The following is a 21,148-nucleotide window of genomic DNA, read 5'->3' as shown; positions in this document are numbered from 1 at the left end:
TATAGGTTGAACTTGATGGACTTTGGTCTTTTTTCAACCTTATGAACTATGTTACTATGTATGTAACGCTGTCAGTCACACATTAACCAGAATGTTACATGGATAATGCTGAAATAAGCATGTCCTAACAAACTAGGTTTGCAGCTAGTATAGCTATATGTTCTATGGTCACTGCCCAGTATCAAGTTGCTTACATTCTTGGCTTTTTTTTTGACTTTGGATGCTTGAGTATCACATTGACTTTATTACAATTTACTCCTACAATTTATAATTCATGCAAGACCCTTTTTGTACTGCCTGAACTACAGTTGGGCTTAAAAAAAGGCACAGCATTAAGAACAAATACACTCATTAGCAGATGATGTGAAATACGGTATTGATTCAGAATAGCATTACAGTATTCACTTTCACTTCTGTTTGGGGGTTGCTACATTTATCTACTGCTATCTCTGTAAAAACATCCCCATTACATCAAAGCTTCTGAATTAACCCCTTAATGCCAAAGCCTGTACATGTACAGGCTCAAAATGCATTGGTTTCAATGGGTTTAGGGACCACCCATTGTCCTTAAGGGGTTAAGGTTATGATCTATTAAAATGACATTTGAAGCAAAATATTTCATATCTTCTCCAAGCTATGCAGATAGTCATGCAAGCCACCATTTTACTATATTTCACCTGGACTTGACTGACATGTTTAACTTTGACTTGTTGTTGAAAGATACACGCAGGGATATCAACTGCAACATACTGGTAGCAAAAGCACCATTTGGGAGTATAGTATATGCTCACACAATTCAGATTAGGCAGGAGTTGGTTCCAGACTGACCCTGCGCATCTGCCCTTTCACTCTGAAACTAGGGCAAAAACCCTTAGACTTCCAAGGTATACCTGTAACCAAGCCATTGAGCACTGGAGTGCTTACCTAGAAATAATTACTCCTAAATTCTCTTATTTCTGTTGAAGAGGAATGTTGTATTGCGCCTTGGGCTTTTTACATCCCAAGTGTATTGGTTTACATTTATCAATATTGAACTGGCAGAGGTTGCCAGAGGGAGGAGGATCCAGGTCTCCTGCAGCGCTGCGGAGTTAGATCTCTATTTGAGGTCTGAATATAAGACAAGGGCTATTTTTCAGAGCATTTGCTCTATGAAGAAGAAAAAAAAACACAAACAAAACAACTTGTCTTATAATCGAGCAAATATGGGACTTAAAGGATGAGCCCCCGAACAGGGACTTAAACCCTGGACACTCTACAAACAGCTATCCGGGCTCTTTCCAGTGCTGCCAGGCATCTTCACATCGGGTTTTCTGAATAACTGCGTAGAGACGGAGGAAATATGTAGGCAAGTAGAAAGTCTGAAGGCTGGGTGATGGCATCTAAGGACGGTAGGACTTTGAAAGTGACGAGCACTGATTGCTCCCCTGCTGTCTGATCTCACACATTGCAATTAATGCAAGGCTGTGCTCCACAGTGTGATCAATGCAGGGGAGATCAGAGGAAAGAGAGCATGAAACAAAGTTTGTCTGTTTTTCAAGAAATGGAAAAAAGTAAAATAAAAAATTATGCAGGAGCTCAGCGGTGTACTGAAGGGTCTAAACAGTGCAATCAAATTTCTAGCTTTTGTTATGAACAAGAACTGAAAAGGTTTGAACTTGTAGGCGTCTCACCTTTAGAAATGTTTTCACCAACGCTACATTTTAATATGTTTTATTATATTTGCTATATCAGCCTTTACTTTTAATGGAATTTTACAGCTTCAGGGCCCCGACAGGGTGAGGCACTTTACTGCCTGTACCTCACGCGTGTGCCAGGTGTTGGTCAATATTATGCTCTTTCCGTGCAGAACGCATACTTGAGCAATTGTTTAAATGAGGTTGGGTAGTAAGGCATGTGTGTAAAATACAATGGGTCCGGTTTTACTTTGTGCCGAAGGAGCCCGTTAAAGATTTCCATTGCATGATGCAGGCAATGATTGCAATCCAGCCATGCGGCTGTAATAGAATTTAGTTATTATTAAACCATGACTGCAATACTACTAACCGTAAGGATTTTAAGAGAACATACAGGCCTAATTCACTAAAAGTAGAGTCGGTGGGAGATTTTCCAGGAAAGTTGTGGTTTCGAATGCCTCAGTTTACCGTTCATTATGAAGGGGCAACCCTAACAAGTTTCTCCAGCAAGAAGGGCTGAGGCGGTCCTCTATGATAGACTTGCGCATTATGATACATACGAATTGCAATTTTATTATAATTGTTTTCTATAGCACATCATATTCCACAGCACTGTACAATGGGCAAACAGTACATAGCAAGTAGTATATAAGAATTTGATTTACAGAGGGTAAGGAGGGCCCTGCCCAAACACGCTTACAATCTAGAGTTTTAACAAGTTTTCCAAATTTCAGGAATTCTTACGAACAAGGAGATTCCCTCAAAGAAACGTAGCAAAAAGCTCAGAATTTCCATTTGAATTTTGTTGGTGCTCTCATTTTTTTCTTTCTTCGTCCACTTCTCTGTGGACAATGGGGCATGACCTCACAGTGAACTTTTGCAAAATGGCAGAGTTTCCAGCCAGCCTGGAGGAACGTGGGAGAGAGTGTACCTTGAGGCGCACACCTTTTGCAGAAGTTCGCTGTGTTCCTCCAATCGGCGGAGATGATGTGCCCGGAAGTGCTGCCATTTTGTGGAAATTCACTGTGAGGTTTTTTAAGGCAAAAGGCAGAGCCTCCCCCTCGTTCCTCCAATCAGGGGAGATGATGTGCCCAGAAGGTCTGTCATTTTGTGGAAGTTGACTGTGAGGGTAGAGATTTTTCAGGCACGCACTCTCCCCCGTTCCTCCAATCGGGGGAGAAGCTCCGCCATTTTGCAGAAGTTTGCAGGAGGTCATGTTCACAGAGGAGTGAACGAAGAAATTTATTTTCTGAATGAATAGGATACAAAAACAAAATGACAAATCTGTCCATAACTTTTTTGGTCTCCTTGTATAATTCAGTGTCTAAGGAGGCATTGAAGAAATCTTCCTGATTTAACAATGCATTATAGGGGGTCAAACAAGCTCTTATTTGAGGTTGGTGCTTCACGGTGAATTGTGAAGTCAAGAAGTTGAAACCCAACTCAAATCTTCCCTTTAGTGAAAAGACCTCATTATTTCAATTTGCCAACAGTGGACACATTTAATTTAAGGGCTGTCCTCGGAGGTGCAGATACAAGGTTGAGATTTACTTAATTTGGTTTTGTGACCTACTAATAGCCTTTGTCACTTTAGAGTGATGAGCAGACCTTCTTTAGTCAAAGTGGTGTGGAAATACCCAACATCATGTTCTTCACCTGGTATTGAAGTGCAACTACCATCATCATCATGCAGCTGGTGTTTTCTAGTGAGTGAACAATAAATAACAGAGCCGGTGAGTTTTAAAGGATGGCTAAAAAGAACCAAATTTTGTGAGCGCTTTATCCCCGGCTGCCCTCACCTCCCTTTGCTACAGAGAGTTGGCTACAATACAAGAAAGACTAAGCCGTTAACAGGGGGTCGCTGTTCGGATCGTCTGTCAAACATTCTTACAAACTTAATTCACCGGACAGAGCTGAGAAGAATGCCATTGTTTATTTTTGGAATTAGCTGCTTTACGCACCATGCAAAAAATCTGCAAAAGGGCTGCTCATATTTTATTTTCATGATAACAGTTTCTGAATGTAATTGATAACCTGGTTATAGATTCTGTAGAGGAATGAAGGGCAGTAAAGTTGGGGAATACACTTGTAAGGAATCCAAGAAAATTGATTAAAAGATAGAATAAGGTAACACAAGCCTAGTTATTTATTGGACTTTAGGTCAGGAAAATCATCCCATTTATATGATTTACCCCACAAAAATGTCTGTATACAGTATATTTGGGTTCCAACAAAAGGGGCTTATTCACTAAAGAGAGAGTTGTCATGAGAGCTGTTTTTTTTTTTTGTTTTTTTTTTAACTCCCTCACTTCATTAAGCATGAAAGGCTGAAGAGCTGAGCTGGCCGTGCATAATGTATAATTTTAATAGATGATGAGATTTTGAGGAAATCTCACTGAGTTAACTACACATTATTCAGGGCCAACCAAGCTCTTCCTGCAGCAGAAGCTTACTGGGTTTTTCTCTTCATAATATATAGGGGAGTCAATGAGCTAAAAAACAAAACACAGGAAGCAGACAGGTCTCTGTGGAGGCATAAAATAAAAATTCCTAAATCCCAATGATTGTAATGGCGTCATTTATTGTAGCGTGAAACGCGTCAGGTGTTGCATTTCCATCCCCCTGTCGTTGGGGTGAGCCCTCCTGCTGTATTGCCATCTGATGAAATGCTGATATACAATAAATGGAGCATTGTGTCCTGGTGAGAGAGGTGAAAGTTTGCCTTTTGGGGTCCTGATTGTTTTATACCAAGTCAAGCAGCTGAAACACAACTCCCCTGTTAATTAACCTTTCATAAATAAACCCCAAAATGTTGTTATAGGGAACACTATCGGTTGCTGAAATTTCACTGCATATTATGTTCCTCCACTTCTTTATATTGGGGTGGTGTGAATAGGGCGACCATAACGGCCATGGCGGGGTAACGAGACCACGCTGGGTTGACGTGTTTATCGGGAATACAACAGTTTATACTAAACAAAGAAGCGAACAATAAATTTTCCCTGCTATGAGATGTTACTGAAATAGCATTGTGTTCATTGTACTTTCTCCCGCAGCATAATCACACAGCATTTGGTGCTACCCACAGCATATCCAAGGAGATTAGAGGGGCGAATAATACACTGAGCTGGTATCAAATATTCTGGGGATTTGTGCTCTGGAGGGGAATCTGAGTGCCCTGGCGTGTCTGGCCTCCTGCATAGTCTTATCAGCTATTCAGCATGATTGGCAGGACAACCAGGGGTATGTTTCGGTATATAAGGCGCATGTTGTAGAACGCTCCTATGCAGCATCCCTCTGGTTCTACCAGGTCACTAGCTTTGCCATGGAAAACAAACGGGTCTTCTTTGACATCACAGCTGATGGAATTACCCTTGGCCGTGTGGTGATAGAGGTAAGATACTCTGATCTGTAAGGTACCCCCTTGGGTGAGTTTGCAACAGATAAACCCCCGCCTGCACTTGTCACTAACCACGCCACTCCAGTAGCACTCAAAAGGTTATAAGGTTATATTTGTCCAAAATTCAATTTCTTTGTTCTAAAAGATTTCAACTTACTGACTCTTTCATGAGTTACTGTGAGTTGTTTCGGTTCACTGTAACAATTTTGTAAACTTTCTTTTTGATGAATAGGACCCCTTTATGAAAAAGCATTAGCTGACATTGATAGAAATACATAAGTAAATATTACGTATAATGTTCATCATTGCATAGGATGTTGGGGGAAACATTTTTCCTTTGCACATGCTCATGGGATGGAAGTCGGGGAAGTTGGGTGTTGGAGTCCCATATTATTTGGTTAAATACAATTAGTGCGCTGCTGCATACCAGTGCTGTTTTGTAAATATATATATATATATATATATAAATATGGTAAAATTATATTTCCCAAGTGTCCAGCTTTAGGAGACACAGTCCCATTTTAGGACCCAAATAATTCTGTCCCTATTCCTACCCCGGTGTCTCTCTTTTATAGGAGCTCAGAATGTTTGCTGGGTATGAGTGTATCACAGTGTTCACCATCCTAAAATGTCACATAGAGAACAGAAAATATAAACTGCTCTGTGAAAATAAAATACTTAATTTTTCTTCTAAACACCTCACTAAAGAACACAAATAAAGTCACATTTAACCACAACCACTGAGCCACAAGTGTCCCTTTAAAATGTTGAGAAGTAAATGGGTAAAATAGTTGTGAGGATAGAAAGCAAACAACATTGTGACATTAGGAGTGGAGAAACCATATGGGAGAAATTAGTGAATTCACTTAACTCCCAATGTTTCAATTGGTTACAGGGAGACCCTTTTGTTTTAGGGGAGATGGTCATTGGCGTACTACAAACAACAGGGCCGTAGTGCAAACACTTCACCAAGCAACATGTCCCACAGTGCCACCTTTGCCCCTAAGTAGCTTATCAGTGCCATTGTAAATCTTAAACACCCTGGTCATGCCATATTTGCCCCCAAACAGCTTGTCTGTGCCATCTTTTCCCCTTGCAACATACACTCTGCCCCACATGCATAAAAAGACTTACACACATTTACACATGCTAACACACATACACATGCTTACTCATACACTTATTCATACTCACCGACACCCACGTTCACACTCATTCTAACAAAAAAGACTTACACACATTTACACATGCTAACACACATACACATGCTTACTCATACACTTATTCATACTCACCGACACCCACGTTCACACTCATTCTAACACAACTCTATGATTCCTCTCACACCACTTATATATACACATTCATGCTAACACAAACTCCATCTCACACCACTTACACATTCATGCTCGCACATACAAATGCTTGCACACACAGATTCTTGTTAACTCACAGTTATACATAGACATTCATGCTCACGTACAAACAATCATACATACTCCCTCCCTCCTGTCTGCACCCCCTTACCTCTCCTGCATATTTCAGTCCTCTGCAGCCTTGGTTCCACTGCGGGGTCATGTAACATTATACCGACGGGTTTCTGTCTCCTTGCACCGGTTCAAAATTGTTTAGAAATGGCCCATCTCACCTGGACCGTAAAGACATGGCTTAGGCCAAGAGACCCCTGTGAGGAGACAAAAGAAGTGGTTTCAGGGGTCTGTAGTTACGCCACTGGATGTGGTTTGACGTGTGAATAGATGGACGAGCTTTCTAGAGGCTTTTACGTGACTTTATGGCCAGTTTATAGCTATTTATGTAACTGACTATAGAGGGATACTTGGGAGGTATGCATATGAGATTATGACATGGGACAGGAAATTAAATCGGATATTAAGGCACGGTTGGAGTTTGCCATGACGAAGTGGACAGGGATTATTGCATCCGACAATTATAGAAATGATGGCATGTAATAAGTAAAGGGGTTATGGCATACCCATGGATATGGCACATGTCCATGGAGTATTAGTCTGGCTTTGATAGAAGCAGAAAAGAGATGAAAGCAGGCGGGTAAGGGAATGGGGCACAAAGCCAGGAGATCAGCAGCGTATTCTGGTTTAGACCAATGCCAGGTCTCAAGAAGGAAGGTTTTGAGCACCTGTGTCATTAAAATAGGGAGAGATCGGGATCCACAGTGTGCCGCTGCTCAATGGCCTGGTTACTCTCTGATAATAAAACAGCCCAAAAGTCTACACACAAAATGTTTCCTGGAAAAACACATTTATAAAAAATACATACAAAACACATAAAAGAAACACAAACAGAATTCAGCCATTATGTAAATACTGCTTAGAGTCCTGGTCACTGGTGGCTTTATGTGGAACTGCCAGTAATATACAAGACATATTCCGACAGTGGCCAAAAATCTTTAAATCTGTATACCACATAGGACAATTACCTGCTAGTCCTCCCCTTTTAACATTATGTATCTAAAAGGTATTTTTTTTACATTGTTTCTCCTACTACTTCTGCGAAACGGCAGACCCAGCGCAGCCCTTTGTCTCGTTTCATCTCACTATCACACAGTGCATCTACTGTTCTTTCACCTCAGGCTATGTCTTCCCCCTCCCCTATTTGTCCTGTATCCACCACCCTACTTTCCATTCATCCATGGTGCTTGTTCCCCCTGCTTAATTCCTAACCTTACTTTTCTATTCTGCCTCTCATCCACCACCCACACTCCCTTCCTCTGCCTGTCCCAACTCATCTCCCTCTCATTGTTTGTCTACTATCTTAATTTTTTTGGTCATCACATTATAAGCTTCTACAAAAAATGACGGGAATGTTTTAACAAATGTTGAAGGGAGGAAGGCATATAGTCTATGCCGGTTAGTACAAAGGTTTAGGAACAGATGCCATCTGATTAAGCAAAGCGACAGTGGAATTACAACCGAGATCTGATTAATCTCCTTCCAGCCACACTGGAGCCACAGTAAACACCATATCTATCCCTCTAAACTAACCCCCACAAATGTCATTAGCACTGTCCTTCCAGCCTTACATGGGTTAAATATCTTCCTTTGGCTGGGATTTTAACTGGCTTTGCTATATTACAGGATATAGAGTTAGTCCTACCATAACAATGCAGATTAAAACAATAGCTGTCTCATTACTCTACAGACATTCCATAAGAGGACAGGTCCACCTGCAAGTATCGGTCAGAATGTTCAATGAACACAACGTATCTGTGCTTTCTAGAACAAAAATGTGTGATTTAAGTTCTGCAATTAAATTAGAGGGGGTAATAGTTTTCATAGTGGTAATATTCCCCCCTTCAATTCTATTAGCATAGGGCCACAAAATCCTAGAGCCACCCTTATAGGGTAGATGGTCTACTTGTGGTTCTTCCATTCCAGCCATATGGATTGATCTCGAAAGAGGGAATTTAAATTGGAATGATTCTTCGTTCTCAGTCTTGCGGCTCAGTGTCTATGGCAATAAATGAGAGAGGGTGGTTTATCCGTAGCTCCGGAGATGTTAGTGGGGAGGAGCAGTGGGTGATGTCACCCTGCGTGGGTGCAGGACACAGAACAGAATGATGTTTGCAGATTCTCTGCCAATTCTTCACAGTGTCACAGCCATCCGCAGTGTCACTCAAAGCCATGTAAATAACGGGGTAAATTTACCAGGAGGTGAAAATCTCGAGTGCGAAGAATAAACAAACAAAAAACTCTCTAATGTTATCAGAATTTCATTGACGGATGAAAAGATTTCTTACAGTAAATTAAGCCTTTTTGTTGGCAAAAGCGTGTTATTGAATGGGTATTGAATGGACTCTGATGCAAGAGTTGAGTTAGAGTTAGCATTGGAATCAGAGAACTCAGGGGTTAAAGAGGTAATACGATCCTAGGCAGGGTTTTACCCTCTGGGCAGCGCTCTAATTTTTGGGTGTGACCATCACTTTCAGCTTTACTAGAGAAGGTGGTAGATAAATGAAACAGTCTCCTAGCAAATGTGGTGGAGGCTAATACAGTGACAGAGTTTAAACATATACAGGAAAGGCATATGGTTACCCTAGATCTAAGACAAAATCAAGGACTGATTAAGGTTTCAGTCTGTGATTCAGCAGCTAGGCGAAACGCGTTAGACACTGATGTCCTTTTACGCTTATGATTTTTGGAACGTTAATAAAGATTTACATCTTATATCGTATCAGACTCATATGGACGTGATTTTCAATATGGCAGTCAGGTGATTGCGCTGCTTACCTGATTGCTTTATTTTTGTTCTATTTGCGATGGTGGGGAAACACGTTGCGGCGGCACCCGACTGACCGCTTCACTTTTGGGGCGCTGGAAGAATTGATGGGTATGATGATGCCTAATCCGTTTGGATCTAATTCTATATAAGGTTTGAGTTTTTACATTGGGAAAAATGGGCAGACTAGATGGGCCAGATGGTTCTTTGACTGGAACATTTCTATGTTTGTTCCGTGTTCTTTCAACGTCCTTTGGTTATTGTTAGACATGAATAGCCAGTGTGATTTAAGTTTGCTGCATAACATATTTGTGTCTAGTATTAAACTTCACAACAATAACGTTAACACAATACCAACTGGGAGAAAAAAAAATCTAATGAATAGAACAAATGTACTTCTCCTTTAATGTCCACCAGGAATGGAATCCTGTTAGTACATGGTGCCTTATGAAAATCTGTATTAATTATTAATACCACTAAATCTATAGTTCCTATCTGAAATTCTCAGTAAATCCCCACACTCTTTTTCCATATGTGTTTATAGTTGAATCATTTTGAGGAAGGTTAAGAATTAACTAGTAAGAATGCTCTTGATTCTAGCAGGTTGGTGGGTATTAGTAGCTGGTGATTTCCTGCTGAGATGACCAGTAGGATTTAGGGACATAAGAGATCAAATAAAGGGATTTACCCCCTCTATATTCTGCTGTCAATCATACCCTGAAACAAATTTGATTTCAAGAGTCACATACAGGCTTCCAAAAGGGTGGCGGAGCCATACCATCCGTGTACTGATCAAAGCTATCGCGTGATCTAACAAATGTGACCCCCATCACCTGACAATAATACCATTAAATGCAAATCTTCATAACGTACGACCTTTTCCAACAACTGATGCTCAACACATTTTGCTGTTGGAAAAGTGTTTCAGTGTTTTGAATTGTCAGGGAAATTGTTCCTAAAAATACACCCAGAGGGACAATCACCATCCAGACATTATCTGTTGTCCAATACAGATAAAAGTATCTTTTAGGATTGGATTTAAGCCCATGCTCAAAAGACACAAAGCAACGTACACTTTGCGGAAAAGCATTTTCATGAGCAGGTAGATGGTGTATGGGGACTATAGTGAAATGGACAAGACGTGAGTGGGAGTGGGTGATCTGATAAACCCCTTTACTGGAACGTGCTTAGTCTCCCAAATGGGAAATCTGGCCCCCTCTCAGCCATGTGTGCTGTGTATGGAGGCAACACATAGCCCTGCAGCTGTTTTAAAGTCCAGTGATCCCAGCCAGCCATCCACTGGATATTCAAATTTCACAGGAATTCAAGTTTACAAAGCAGCTGGAGAGACGTCTTAGAATACTTTTGATTTGTAGATTATATTGTGCAGCCTCTCAAATTGTATTCGTTCTAAAATTATTATATTTAATATGAGTATATTTATTCACCCTTGTAGTTATTCAATGTTCTGTTGTTGTATAAGTGTGCATACTATGGGGGAAACCAACAGGTAGCGTTCCATCTGTATATGAAATGCAATTCACAAGATCCTCAGCCAAATGGCAAGAATCATGGGATTGTTTGGTTTCCTTCAGCTGGAGAGCTTTCCGTTATCTACATCTGTGTGTGGTGTATAGTATGAAAATATTCCGCTGCATGAGTATATCCTTTGCATTTGTTTTTTTAAGCTGTTTGTGATTTTTCTTTTTGTTCCTCCGCCAGCTCCGGTTTGATGTGGTTCCCAAAACTGCAGGTGTGCAGGTTACTCTGGATCTCCAAGGACTCCAACCTCATCTCTTGTTGTATCTCCTCTCGCCTGCTCTATTGTCCTTTCACTAATGCCAGTTTTATATTGTTCATCCTTTCTTCCCGTCACCTCTTCTATGCCTGCTTCCTAACTTCTGTTTCTAATCTTATCTGCCTTAGGACTTCCTTCTTCTGTCATGTAGCCCTTCTTCACTCACAGAACTCTACCTACACTGTTTTCTCCTCTTGCATCTTTTCTCCATTAATCAGCCACACACATTTATTTATTTTTCTCTGCAGAAAACTTCCTCAAACTATGCACAGGAGAGGTTGGCTATGGATACAAGGGATGCACTTTTCACCGTATAATCCCAAACTTCATGTGCCAGGTGAGTGTGTGCTAGAGGTGAGTGATCTGGCCAGTGGTGTGACATGAGTTGAGCCAGACCCTGGGCTTGACTTCTTGAGTCATACACAAGCTGAGCTGGACTTGAACAACACATGCAAAAATACTTGCATGTATGTCTAAAGAACAAAATATCAATGGTATTGTAGCTGTATCGAGTCCTGAACATAATCTTCCCCTCAAGGCCGTCTTTAATATAGGCAAAAGGGGCAGCTGCCCCAGGTCCAGTCATTCCTGGGGCCCCTTACAAAGCAGCTGCCCCTTGCCTCTTGAACAACATATTCACTTACTATGTGATCGGCCACATGTACATGTATATAAATACTTGCGTCCAGAAGTATGGTTGGGCAACTGGCACACACTTGGCTGACCAGTCGCCCACTACTAGCAAGCAAGTAAGCCTGTTCCATCCATCTATGCTGTTGGGAGCGCAGGGTCCTACCTCTTCTTTTTACAAGCCAGACTGCGCTCAGCACTGGCCTTTAGCCCATGGCTTCTTGCCAAGGTGTTTTCTCAAACATTCTAGATCAGCCTCGCAAAATGCAATATACAGGTCTATCATTTTCCATGGAGGGTCTTCTTAATTTCTTAGAAAATTTTCTATTACAATCTCTCACATCTGATTTTGTTCTTAGGCCAAACCTAACTTAGCTTGTATTTTAGCTTTATTTTGTTGGTTTCTTCTTTACTAGCCTACATTCTTCTCTCTCTCTCGCTCTTTTAGTAGCCATCCTTGACACTTCATTTACCTCTTATGATTATTATTATTTTTTTTTTATTTGAGGGAGGTGATTTTACTAACCACAACGGCACAGGAGGTAAATCCATTTTTGGCGGTAAATTTGAAGATGAGAATTTTATCTTGAAGCACAGTACCCCGGGTGTCATCTCTATGGCTAACGCTGGACCCAACAGCAATGGCTCCCAGTTCTTCATTTCAACCATCAAGGCTGACTGGTAAGAACTTCATAAAGGTAGAATTTAAAAAAAATAGAGATTAAAGTAGGATATAGACTTAAACTGATGTTCTAATTAGCATAATAATGAAGTGAACACTCTAGCGTGTTAAGAAAATAAACAATAGCAGATCTGTCACTTTGGTTTTTTTTCTCTCCGAAGGATTAGTCACATAAAATCAACAAGCTATTTCAATTTCTATGGCAACAGTGCCTGCCTTTGTGTCACGTGACAATTAAATGTTCCCAGTAAAAATTATGAATGTAGGCAAGATGTTACCTGATTGGATAAATATTTCTGTGAGGGCTCGGGACATGCAGAACTACTAGTTATAATGTTTGTAATGCTACACTTAAATTCAGCAGAGTAGGTGGAACAGCACCTTTAAAGTTTAGGAATCTGTGAAACAAAGATGGAGTGTGGGAGGAGGCAAGAAGATATGGACAGAGTCAAATACTATAACTGAGCAGCATCCAAGTTGTTAAGATATAGACTTCTCCTACTATCTCAGCAATGGCCTTAACAGCCTTCAACTGATGTCTTGATGTCCCTCTTTTCCTGAGTCTGTCATCTTGATTTCTTCTCATTCTCTCCATGACCAGGCTCAATGGGAAGCATGTGGTGTTTGGTCATGTTGTTGAAGGAATGGAAGTTGTGAAAAAGATGGAAAGTTATGGATCGAATAGCGGGAAGACCAGCAAGAAGATTGTTATAGATGAGTGCGGGATCCTAAATGATACTCCTGCTGTTTGACAACACTCTCCTTTTCTCATCCACAACACGATCATAACCCCTGCTAGTTTCTGCCCATATTAGCTATCCTATCATATAATAACCCTCAAAATTCCATTCATGCTCATTGTGGCCAAGTCCTTACAACCCTCGCTACTCTCAGCCCCTGGTAAAATATGTTCTTGCATGCCAAACACTAGTAACTTCTTCTTACGAACCCCCATTTACCCTGTAATCATGTCCATTATCTATCAATGCACATTGGTCATAATAGTGGCCGACTACTACAATGGTGCACAACCCCAGTCCTAGTGGGCCACAAACAGGACAGGAATTCTTTGAATGCTTGTTTGAGCATAAGTTGTTTAATTAATTTTTAATGGGGATGCCTGTGCTCAAACCGGCATATCCCTAAATTCTGGCCTGTTTGAGGCCCTTAATGACTGGAGTTAGATGACCAAGTAATTACTTTCTATTCTACACCCCTCTTAGTCCAGGTTAGATCTCAATGTGTCTCCACATTGGTCATCAGATGTCCCACATTATGGGGATCTATAGTCTTTCTATGTATAAGAAGAGAAGGTTCTTTCATTGGACAGATCATCCTGCAAAACATCCACTGTTGGGAGTTCCGAAAGATAAAATGTATTATTATTATTATTACCTACATTATGTGTCCGGAAACGTATATCAAAGTGCTTTGCAACATCCAGACGTTAGGGCACGCACCCAGGCAGCCAGGAACCTGCACCAGGAACGTTTTATATATACATTTGCTAGCCATTTCACTAGCACAATGTGTATATAATGATATTTACTAGAAGTGGAATTATTTTAGATGACAGGTTCACTTTATTTATTTTTGGGCAACTGCCTGGAGTGTTTTTGACCAGGCAAATTATGAGTGTTGCCTAGGGCAGCTTTATTACTAGGCCACTAGGATGGACTTGTAAACTAGACTGAATAATGCCATAGCTGTTGAAAGCTATTCCCTACATCTCTAATCCAGGCTTGTGCGATTGTAGCACCTAACATCCCATGTTTGGAAGTTGCTGGAGACCTCCACTTACCCAAACTTACTTCTACTATGACTGTACGCTGTAAGCAGGTCCCTAATATTCTTTTGTAACTGTATGTTTACATTTTGTATGGACATCAAACCTCAGTGTGCGCACCTCTGTACATAACGTAAATGTGTCTGTGCTTTATAAATAAAACATAATTATAGATACTGTAATAATGCCCTTCTTCAGTACGTCGTCAACAGCAGATGTCAGCTGCGGACAGCAGGGGGTGCTGTAACAACAAGAACCAAGTCAGCTCCTTCCTCAATCAACATTCCTGTCTGTACTGGTTTTACTGGATCAAGGGAGGGCAGAGTCCCAAGGGCTGACAATATACCATAATGAAGACATAGAAAACACATTGGATAAAATAAACACAAAGCTATATGCCTTTACAGGTATTGTCTTACGATGCTTGGGCAAACTATGTTTTAACACCTGCCGCAGTCACACAAAGGGAAGCAGCTACACAAACATTTTCTGCTAAACCAAAATAGAGCTGCAGCTTTTATGAGAGCCAACGGTTAGCTGAGCATTGTGTGAGTTGAAGTTCCACAACAATAGAGATGGTCCAGCTGGATTTTGGCACGGAGTAAATCAGACTCTCTCGCAGAGATTGTCATGATCATGAGTGTCTGTACTGATGCTTGCAAGGACCAAAATCATAAACAATAAGAAGACTTTGAGTCTACTTGTCTCCATCTCGCGTGCCTTCACTGAGCGACCTGGGCTGAGCTGATTAAAGTCAGTGCTTGCCGATTACCTGCTGACTACTCCTGCTGTAATATAATACATATGGTTCTAATTACACATAGTGTGGCTATATAGAGGGCCAGACTGGGGATAAAATGGCACTCTAAGGCTGGAAGCTGCCTAATGATGTATGTGTGGCCGGCGACTGGATATGACAGGCTGCACCTTATGTATTTAGGCTGGATATATCCAGTTGGTGGCCATACATTGGAGCACCTGATCTGCCGCTGGACTGACAAGTGAGTATGGCTGCGTATGGGTAGCAACACAACTCCCCTGCCCCTGAGGAAGAAGAGGGTGACTCCAGGTCAAACCTGGAGATTTCTCAAGTATGGAGCCGTCTCACAACAGAGGTTACAGGGGAGCCCCAGGATTGTGTGAGGAAAGGGATTTAGGGGTAATTATTTCTGAGGATTTAAAGATAGGCAGACAATGCAGTAGAGCAGCAGGTAATGCGAGCAGAATGCTGGGTTGTATAGCGAGAGGTATTAGCAGTAGAAAGAGGGAAGAGCTCACGCCGTTGTACAGATCACTGGTGAGACCTCACTTGGAGTATTGTGTACAGGACTGGAGACCGTATCTCCAGAAGGATATAGAAATGTTGGAGAACGTGCAGAGAAGAGCTACTAAAATGGTTTATGGATTACAAGATAAACCTTACCAGGACAGGTTAAAGGATCTTAACCTATATAGCCTGGAAAAAAGATGTGACAGGGGGATATGATAGAAACATTTAAATACTTAAAGGGAATCAACAAGGTAAAGGAAGAGAGTTTATTTAAAAGGAGAAATACTACCATAAACTAGAGGGGCAAAGGTTTAATGGTAACATCAGAAAATATTACTTTACGGAAAGGGTAGTGGACGCATGGAATAGCCTTCCAGCAGAAGTGGTAGATGTTAATACAGTAAAGTCATTTAAGCAAGCATGGGATAGGCATAAGGCCAAGCTAGATATAGGATAAGGGCAAGTACTAAAGGAAAGTACTCAGAGGTTGGGCAGACTGGATGGGCCTACTGGTTCTTATCTGCCGTCACTTTCTATGTTTCTATGTGTGTTTCTCTGCTGCTCAGAGATTTTACACTTTACTTGTAAGGAGAGGATCAGCTGGAGTATTTAGTAGGAATCAAATCTTTATAGAGTCAATATAAGAGGAAAAGTAATATATCTGTGTTATTATAATATTCATGTCCAGGCAGCCTTATTAACACAGATTCCAGCATCACATCTCCCTGTGGAGCTGAGTGACCTTTAGCTGCTGACCTCTCCGTGACCCTATTAAAGGTCAGGCCCAGCTGTCACTATGTGGGGAACGGGCTATTTTTAGCATCAAGCCATTTATCTTCTGCTCCTATTGGTCACTTTTCTTCTTCTGGCTGATTGGGCATGAAGTGGAGTGACACGACTATATGAGAAGGACATTCTCAGTGCGACTGCGGATAATCCCAGGGACCAGGAGATCAAGCAGATCACTCTAAGGTGGGCTTTGTCTGTCTGTCTGTCTGTCTGTCTTGCTAGACACCTCCCATATGCCATCACACTCTCAATTCACAATCTCTGTATCATTGTACTGTATAAATGTATGAGTGATTCCAGCTCCAATATGCCTGAAGTAGCCTTGAAAGCTTGCAATCTAATGTAGGTGTATTTAGCCAATAGTTATAGGCACTGAACCACCTTTTATTGACCTTTAGATACAAAAACCCAGCCCAAGGCCACAAATAAGTAACAGTGTACTTAAGTTGCCATGGACTGCAACACTTGTCATGATCAGTCAATAGTTGGAAGGGTGGTTGTAAGAATGTAAGGGGTAGTCTTATAAAAGCTTATAAACCACAAATATGATTCTGCTATTCATGTATGATATGACTATTCTCTTTTATCACGCAACAGCATATCGCCATCATGCCTCACCGCCTAGTCATTGTCCGCCATGGGGAGAGCTCATGGAACCAGGAGAACCGCTTCTGTGGCTGGTTTGATGCTGAACTGAGCGAAAAGGGCATTGAAGAAGCTAAACGGGGGGCCCAGGCCGTGCATGAAGCTGGGATGCAGTTTGACATCTGTTACACCTCAGTGCTCAAAAGGGCAGTGCGCACCCTGTGGTATATATTGGATGGCACTGACCAGATGTGGGTGCCTGTAGTCAGATCCTGGAGGCTCAATGAGCGACACTATGGTGGATTGACAGGACTCAACAAGGCAGAGACCGCTGAGAAGCATGGAGAAGAACAGGTGAAGATCTGGAGAAGATCTTATGATATTCCACCACCTCCCATGGGAGAAGACCATCCTTACTACAAGCTCATCAGCAAGGTGATGGCTGCACACATTTCTCTTTCTATCTGTTTTAATGCAAGTGGTTATAATGTAAGATTACGTACGTAACCGTATTTTTATATAACACATGAAAACCCATTGTTATGCTAAATATGAAGTGCCCATATGCTACTGAAGTGACAGAAGGGAATCAATTACGCAGTTCTAAATGCCACATACTGCAGATAACAATACATATGTGCTGGTCAGTATGTATATCCTGGCAAATATAACCAATAATGAACCCTAAAAACACTTTAGTTGATTTACTATTCTGTAGTCTGGCCAGATTAACTACTTTTCTCTTTTAGTAAATTCTAGCTTCTTTTGGGCGAAGCACATAAGAAAAGGCTATTTGCCACGGGACCTAACTATGGGAGCTAATGCAGGCTAGAGGATACTTTGGTAATGCACTGCAATAAAGGGGTGATCTACACAACACATGGTCCTTTGATTGCAGTTACTTAATAATCTAAAATATAATGACATAATGTGGTGCCCCTTTCAACCAACCATATAACTGAAGTTTAGACACAGTTCAGGATACAACAAAGTTATACGAAGATAAGACTATGAAGTAATCACTGTGATGCACTACCGTTAAAATGTTTGGTGTCACTTTCATGGAAAACAAGGACATTTCTAGTTGTAACATAATGGCTAAAAGGTTTTCTAATTTAACCCCTTAAGGACAATGGGTGGTCCTTAAACCCATTGAAAATAATGCATTTTGAGCTTTGTCATTAAGGGGTTAAACTTGGATTAGCAAATACAACGTGCCAAAACATTTCCAAGTGACCCAAAACAGTAGTGTACATGTTAGCACGTAGACAGAAATTTTGGGTACATTTTTTTTTAGGTGGGATAAATGATGGGCTCTAGAACAGCGAAACATCTACATACAGAGCCCTTAAATTGATCACAGCGTGTCTTCAGATAACTGTACTATACAAGATTGGAAACCCATGGAAGATTGTTGCAAAGTCCATTATTGGCTACAGTATGCCTTGATATCATTGACTGCTTGCTGACATGTTATCTTTTAGAATGATGCAAATTGAGAAATTAGCACCCTTACAATGTTCAACCCACTTGCACCCACAGGACCGCCGATACTCATCTCTTACCCCTGCCGAGCTGCCCTCTTGTGAAAGTTTGAAGGACACTATTGCCCGTGCCCTCCCCTTCTGGAACGACGAGATTGCCCCCCAGATTCGTGCTGGAAAGAGGGTCCTTATTGCTGCACATGGCAACAGCCTGAGGGGAATCGTCAAGCACTTGGAAGGTGAGGCTTGGTTATTGGAGACTACTACAAAATGAGTAAATTAGTATTTTAGGGCCACGTACCAACACAATATCACTGGCTTGGCCACCATTGCCTCTGTATCCACTCTATAGGGAACTTAAAGTAGGTTGAAAATATAAATATTGCAGATTTAAAGCTGCAAGGTATAGACTGGTTGGTGAAAAGTATGACTGTTCTAAACTCAAACTGTAAATTTAACTCAGGTGCTGAAAATGCTAAATGTGATCTGTAACATGCAGCGGTGAATTCTATCTGCCCTAGGTATGACCTATCTGCCCCGTGTTAGCTCAACTGCCACTCATAAGCACTTACCTTTGTGGCCCCTATGCTGTGAACCGGGATCTGATCTGGTGCATCTGGGAGCCTAAATCATCCATTAGAGCAATCAGATCCAGGCCACGCAGCAGAAGGTACTGCCACCCTAACCCAGAATTTGCCATATGGAACACACGTGCAGAATTTCTCTATTCTGACACCTCCTATCCATAAGCAAATCAAGATTCAACCACATCCCAGGAAAGGAAAATAATCTGTTCTAACATGAACTCTTCTGTCTACTTTTCATTCTTCTCCTGCTGAAACAGCAAGCACATTAGTGGTTGCCAGCTCAACTCTCATACATGCAAGTTAAGCTCTCATACACAGTTTATGGTTGTTCAAGTCACATACTTGGGACCTGCGTGTAAGACACTCACATGTATACGAATTGAACTTCCATAGATTTCAAAGGCACAGTTGGCAAGTGAAAATCACTTGTGTGGGAAGCGTACATACTTATGAATGCTTTCTGCTTCAGCAAAACCAGAGAGAGGTGGAAGACAATGAGAAGAAGTCTAATTATCTATCCCGAATAATGAAGAAGAAATTAACTGTTTTGCATGCAGTAAAAGACATGAAATCAGACTGCGGTATACTGTTTACCTATTAGGAGCTGTTGTGTTTAATGAAATATGTATAGCTAGTCTTTTGGCCTTACCTCCTCCCCACCTTCTGCCTGCACTCACACTGACAGCTGGCGGGATACATTACTGTGACCTTTTCATATGGCCTTAGAGTGACATTTCCCAAAATTACCCCTAGCAAAATGTTTGCAGAGCTGTACCTCTGATCCTTTATTAGTTACTTGGCCACAGACTGCCTGCAGGAGTTGATGTCCTCACTTGATGGGAAAGGTGATTAGATGCTTCAGTTGTTCTGGGTCACTCTCAGCACCTCCAGCCACTCACAAATTGTATAATGGTTGCGACCTACATAAGCACTAATTGGGTCAAGTGGTAAAGGTTGCCCACCGCTGTGATTTAGTCTCATTTTCAGTTTTTTTACCATCCTGACATTCCAATCACCTCTTGGCAAAATATAGTTATTCTAATCTTTAAGGTTTTCAATTTTCTCTTCCGCCCTCATCCTCATACCCTTTCAAACTGTTCCCTTCTAGTTTACATCCTTGATACCCTCCTTTTTGCCCCCTGCGCAGCTCAACCTCATCCCCTAAAGGTCACCCTGTTACTATTCTTGATCACATTTCCAATTACAAGAAGCACTGTATATCCACCCCTAACTACCCTCAGCTGCTCATTCCTGTCCTTGTATCCTTGTCATTCTGCCACCTTGTGGATACTTGGGTTTATGGCATTTATACTTACAGTTCCAAACATGAAGTACACACAACATAAATTGTGGCGGGGTAAACGTTATGGAAAACCCTCTGATTAACAATTATTGGTTTAAAGATCCCATTGCATGGAAAAGGTCCTTGTGGACGACCCAACTGTAGTGATATCCTTGATGCAGAATTGCACACCAACAACAAGTATCATCTGAAATTACTATTTTTTCTTTTTTAGAGTGGTGAAGAACCATCTTGCTTTTTATAGTTACATTATATTTATACTGCTAAATCCTTTTTGTTAATGAAATGCTTTTGAGTAACACCACCTGCTCTTTGTACATATTATGAGGGATTTCTGCCATATACATTATCATTAGTCAGATGGAGCCCAAATACTTAAGATCAATTCATTAGAAAGCCTAATGGTTCTGGTGGAACAACATGAAAACTGGCCTTCCTTTTCATTTAGAGGACAATCTTATCCACCAGAACTTACACTCTGCTACATACAGAATTTAAAAAACAGAATAGAAAGGCATATATATATATATAACAAATTCAACTTTAACATATGTTGTGACAGATCATGTGTCTTGTTTAGTGTTTCACTAGGCATTCAATCTCCAATGCTTGTTTTCTTTCTGCAGGGATGTCTGATGCGGCCATCATGGAATTAAATCTCCCTACTGGAATCCCAATTGTGTATGAGCTGGACGACAACTTGAAACCAACAAAACCCATGACCTTCCTTGGGGATGAAGAGACCGTGAAGAAAGCTATGGAAGCCGTGGCTGCCCAGGGCAAAGCCAAGAAGTAGAGCTGAGACAACATGAGGGACAGATTAAAGGAAATGGGGGCACTAAAGCAAAACTGGGACAAAACAGAGCTCTAAGAGAAAAATAACAACAAAGGGACAAAGATAAGAAAG

The 21,148-nt window shown here is 41.2% G+C and overlaps 2 protein-coding genes across 2 annotated transcripts; both read left to right on the top strand.

Moving 5' to 3' along the window:
* Positions 1-2,524: 2,524 nt before the first annotated feature.
* Positions 2,525-13,189, top strand: LOC149300223 (peptidyl-prolyl cis-trans isomerase-like). Its single transcript, XM_089485665.1, has 6 exons — positions 2,525-2,698; positions 4,984-5,067; positions 11,050-11,080; positions 11,374-11,462; positions 12,264-12,436; positions 13,039-13,189. Exons 1-6 carry the CDS (start codon positions 2,525-2,527, stop codon positions 13,187-13,189), a joined length of 702 nt encoding a protein of 233 aa, XP_089341791.1.
* A 3,702-nt stretch (positions 13,190-16,891) lies between these two features.
* Positions 16,892-21,037, top strand: LOC149300222 (phosphoglycerate mutase 2-like). Its single transcript, XM_089485714.1, has 3 exons — positions 16,892-17,302; positions 18,410-18,590; positions 20,868-21,037. The coding sequence occupies exons 1-3, from the start codon at positions 16,892-16,894 to the stop codon at positions 21,035-21,037; spliced, it is 762 nt and encodes a 253-aa protein (XP_089341840.1).
* The last annotated feature ends 111 nt before the right edge of the window (positions 21,038-21,148 follow it).

Source organism: Sceloporus occidentalis, unplaced genomic scaffold, assembly GCF_023333645.1.
Source record: "Sceloporus occidentalis isolate IW3139 unplaced genomic scaffold, rSceOcc1.0.p SCAF_26, whole genome shotgun sequence".
Lineage (NCBI taxonomy): Eukaryota > Metazoa > Chordata > Lepidosauria > Squamata > Phrynosomatidae > Sceloporus > Sceloporus occidentalis.
Note: the sequence above shows the minus strand (reverse complement) of the source record. Positions and strands in the feature narration are given on the sequence as shown.

Excerpts from the sequence above, each read along its gene's own strand:
- LOC149300223 (XM_089485665.1), top strand. The coding sequence starts at position 2,525 with ATGGGGCATGACCTCACAGTGAACTTTTGCAAAATGGCAGAGTTTCCA. Across the intron at positions 5,068-11,049 it reads TTGGCCGTGTGGTGATAGAG|CTCCGGTTTGATGTGGTTCC; the intron begins GTAAGATACTCT and ends TTCCTCCGCCAG. Across the intron at positions 11,463-12,263 it reads TCCCAAACTTCATGTGCCAG|GGAGGTGATTTTACTAACCA; the intron begins GTGAGTGTGTGC and ends TTTTTATTTGAG.
- LOC149300222 (XM_089485714.1), top strand. The coding sequence starts at position 16,892 with ATGCCTCACCGCCTAGTCATTGTCCGCCATGGGGAGAGCTCATGGAAC. Across the intron at positions 17,303-18,409 it reads ACTACAAGCTCATCAGCAAG|GACCGCCGATACTCATCTCT; the intron begins GTGATGGCTGCA and ends TTGCACCCACAG. Across the intron at positions 18,591-20,867 it reads AATCGTCAAGCACTTGGAAG|GGATGTCTGATGCGGCCATC; the intron begins GTGAGGCTTGGT and ends TTCTTTCTGCAG.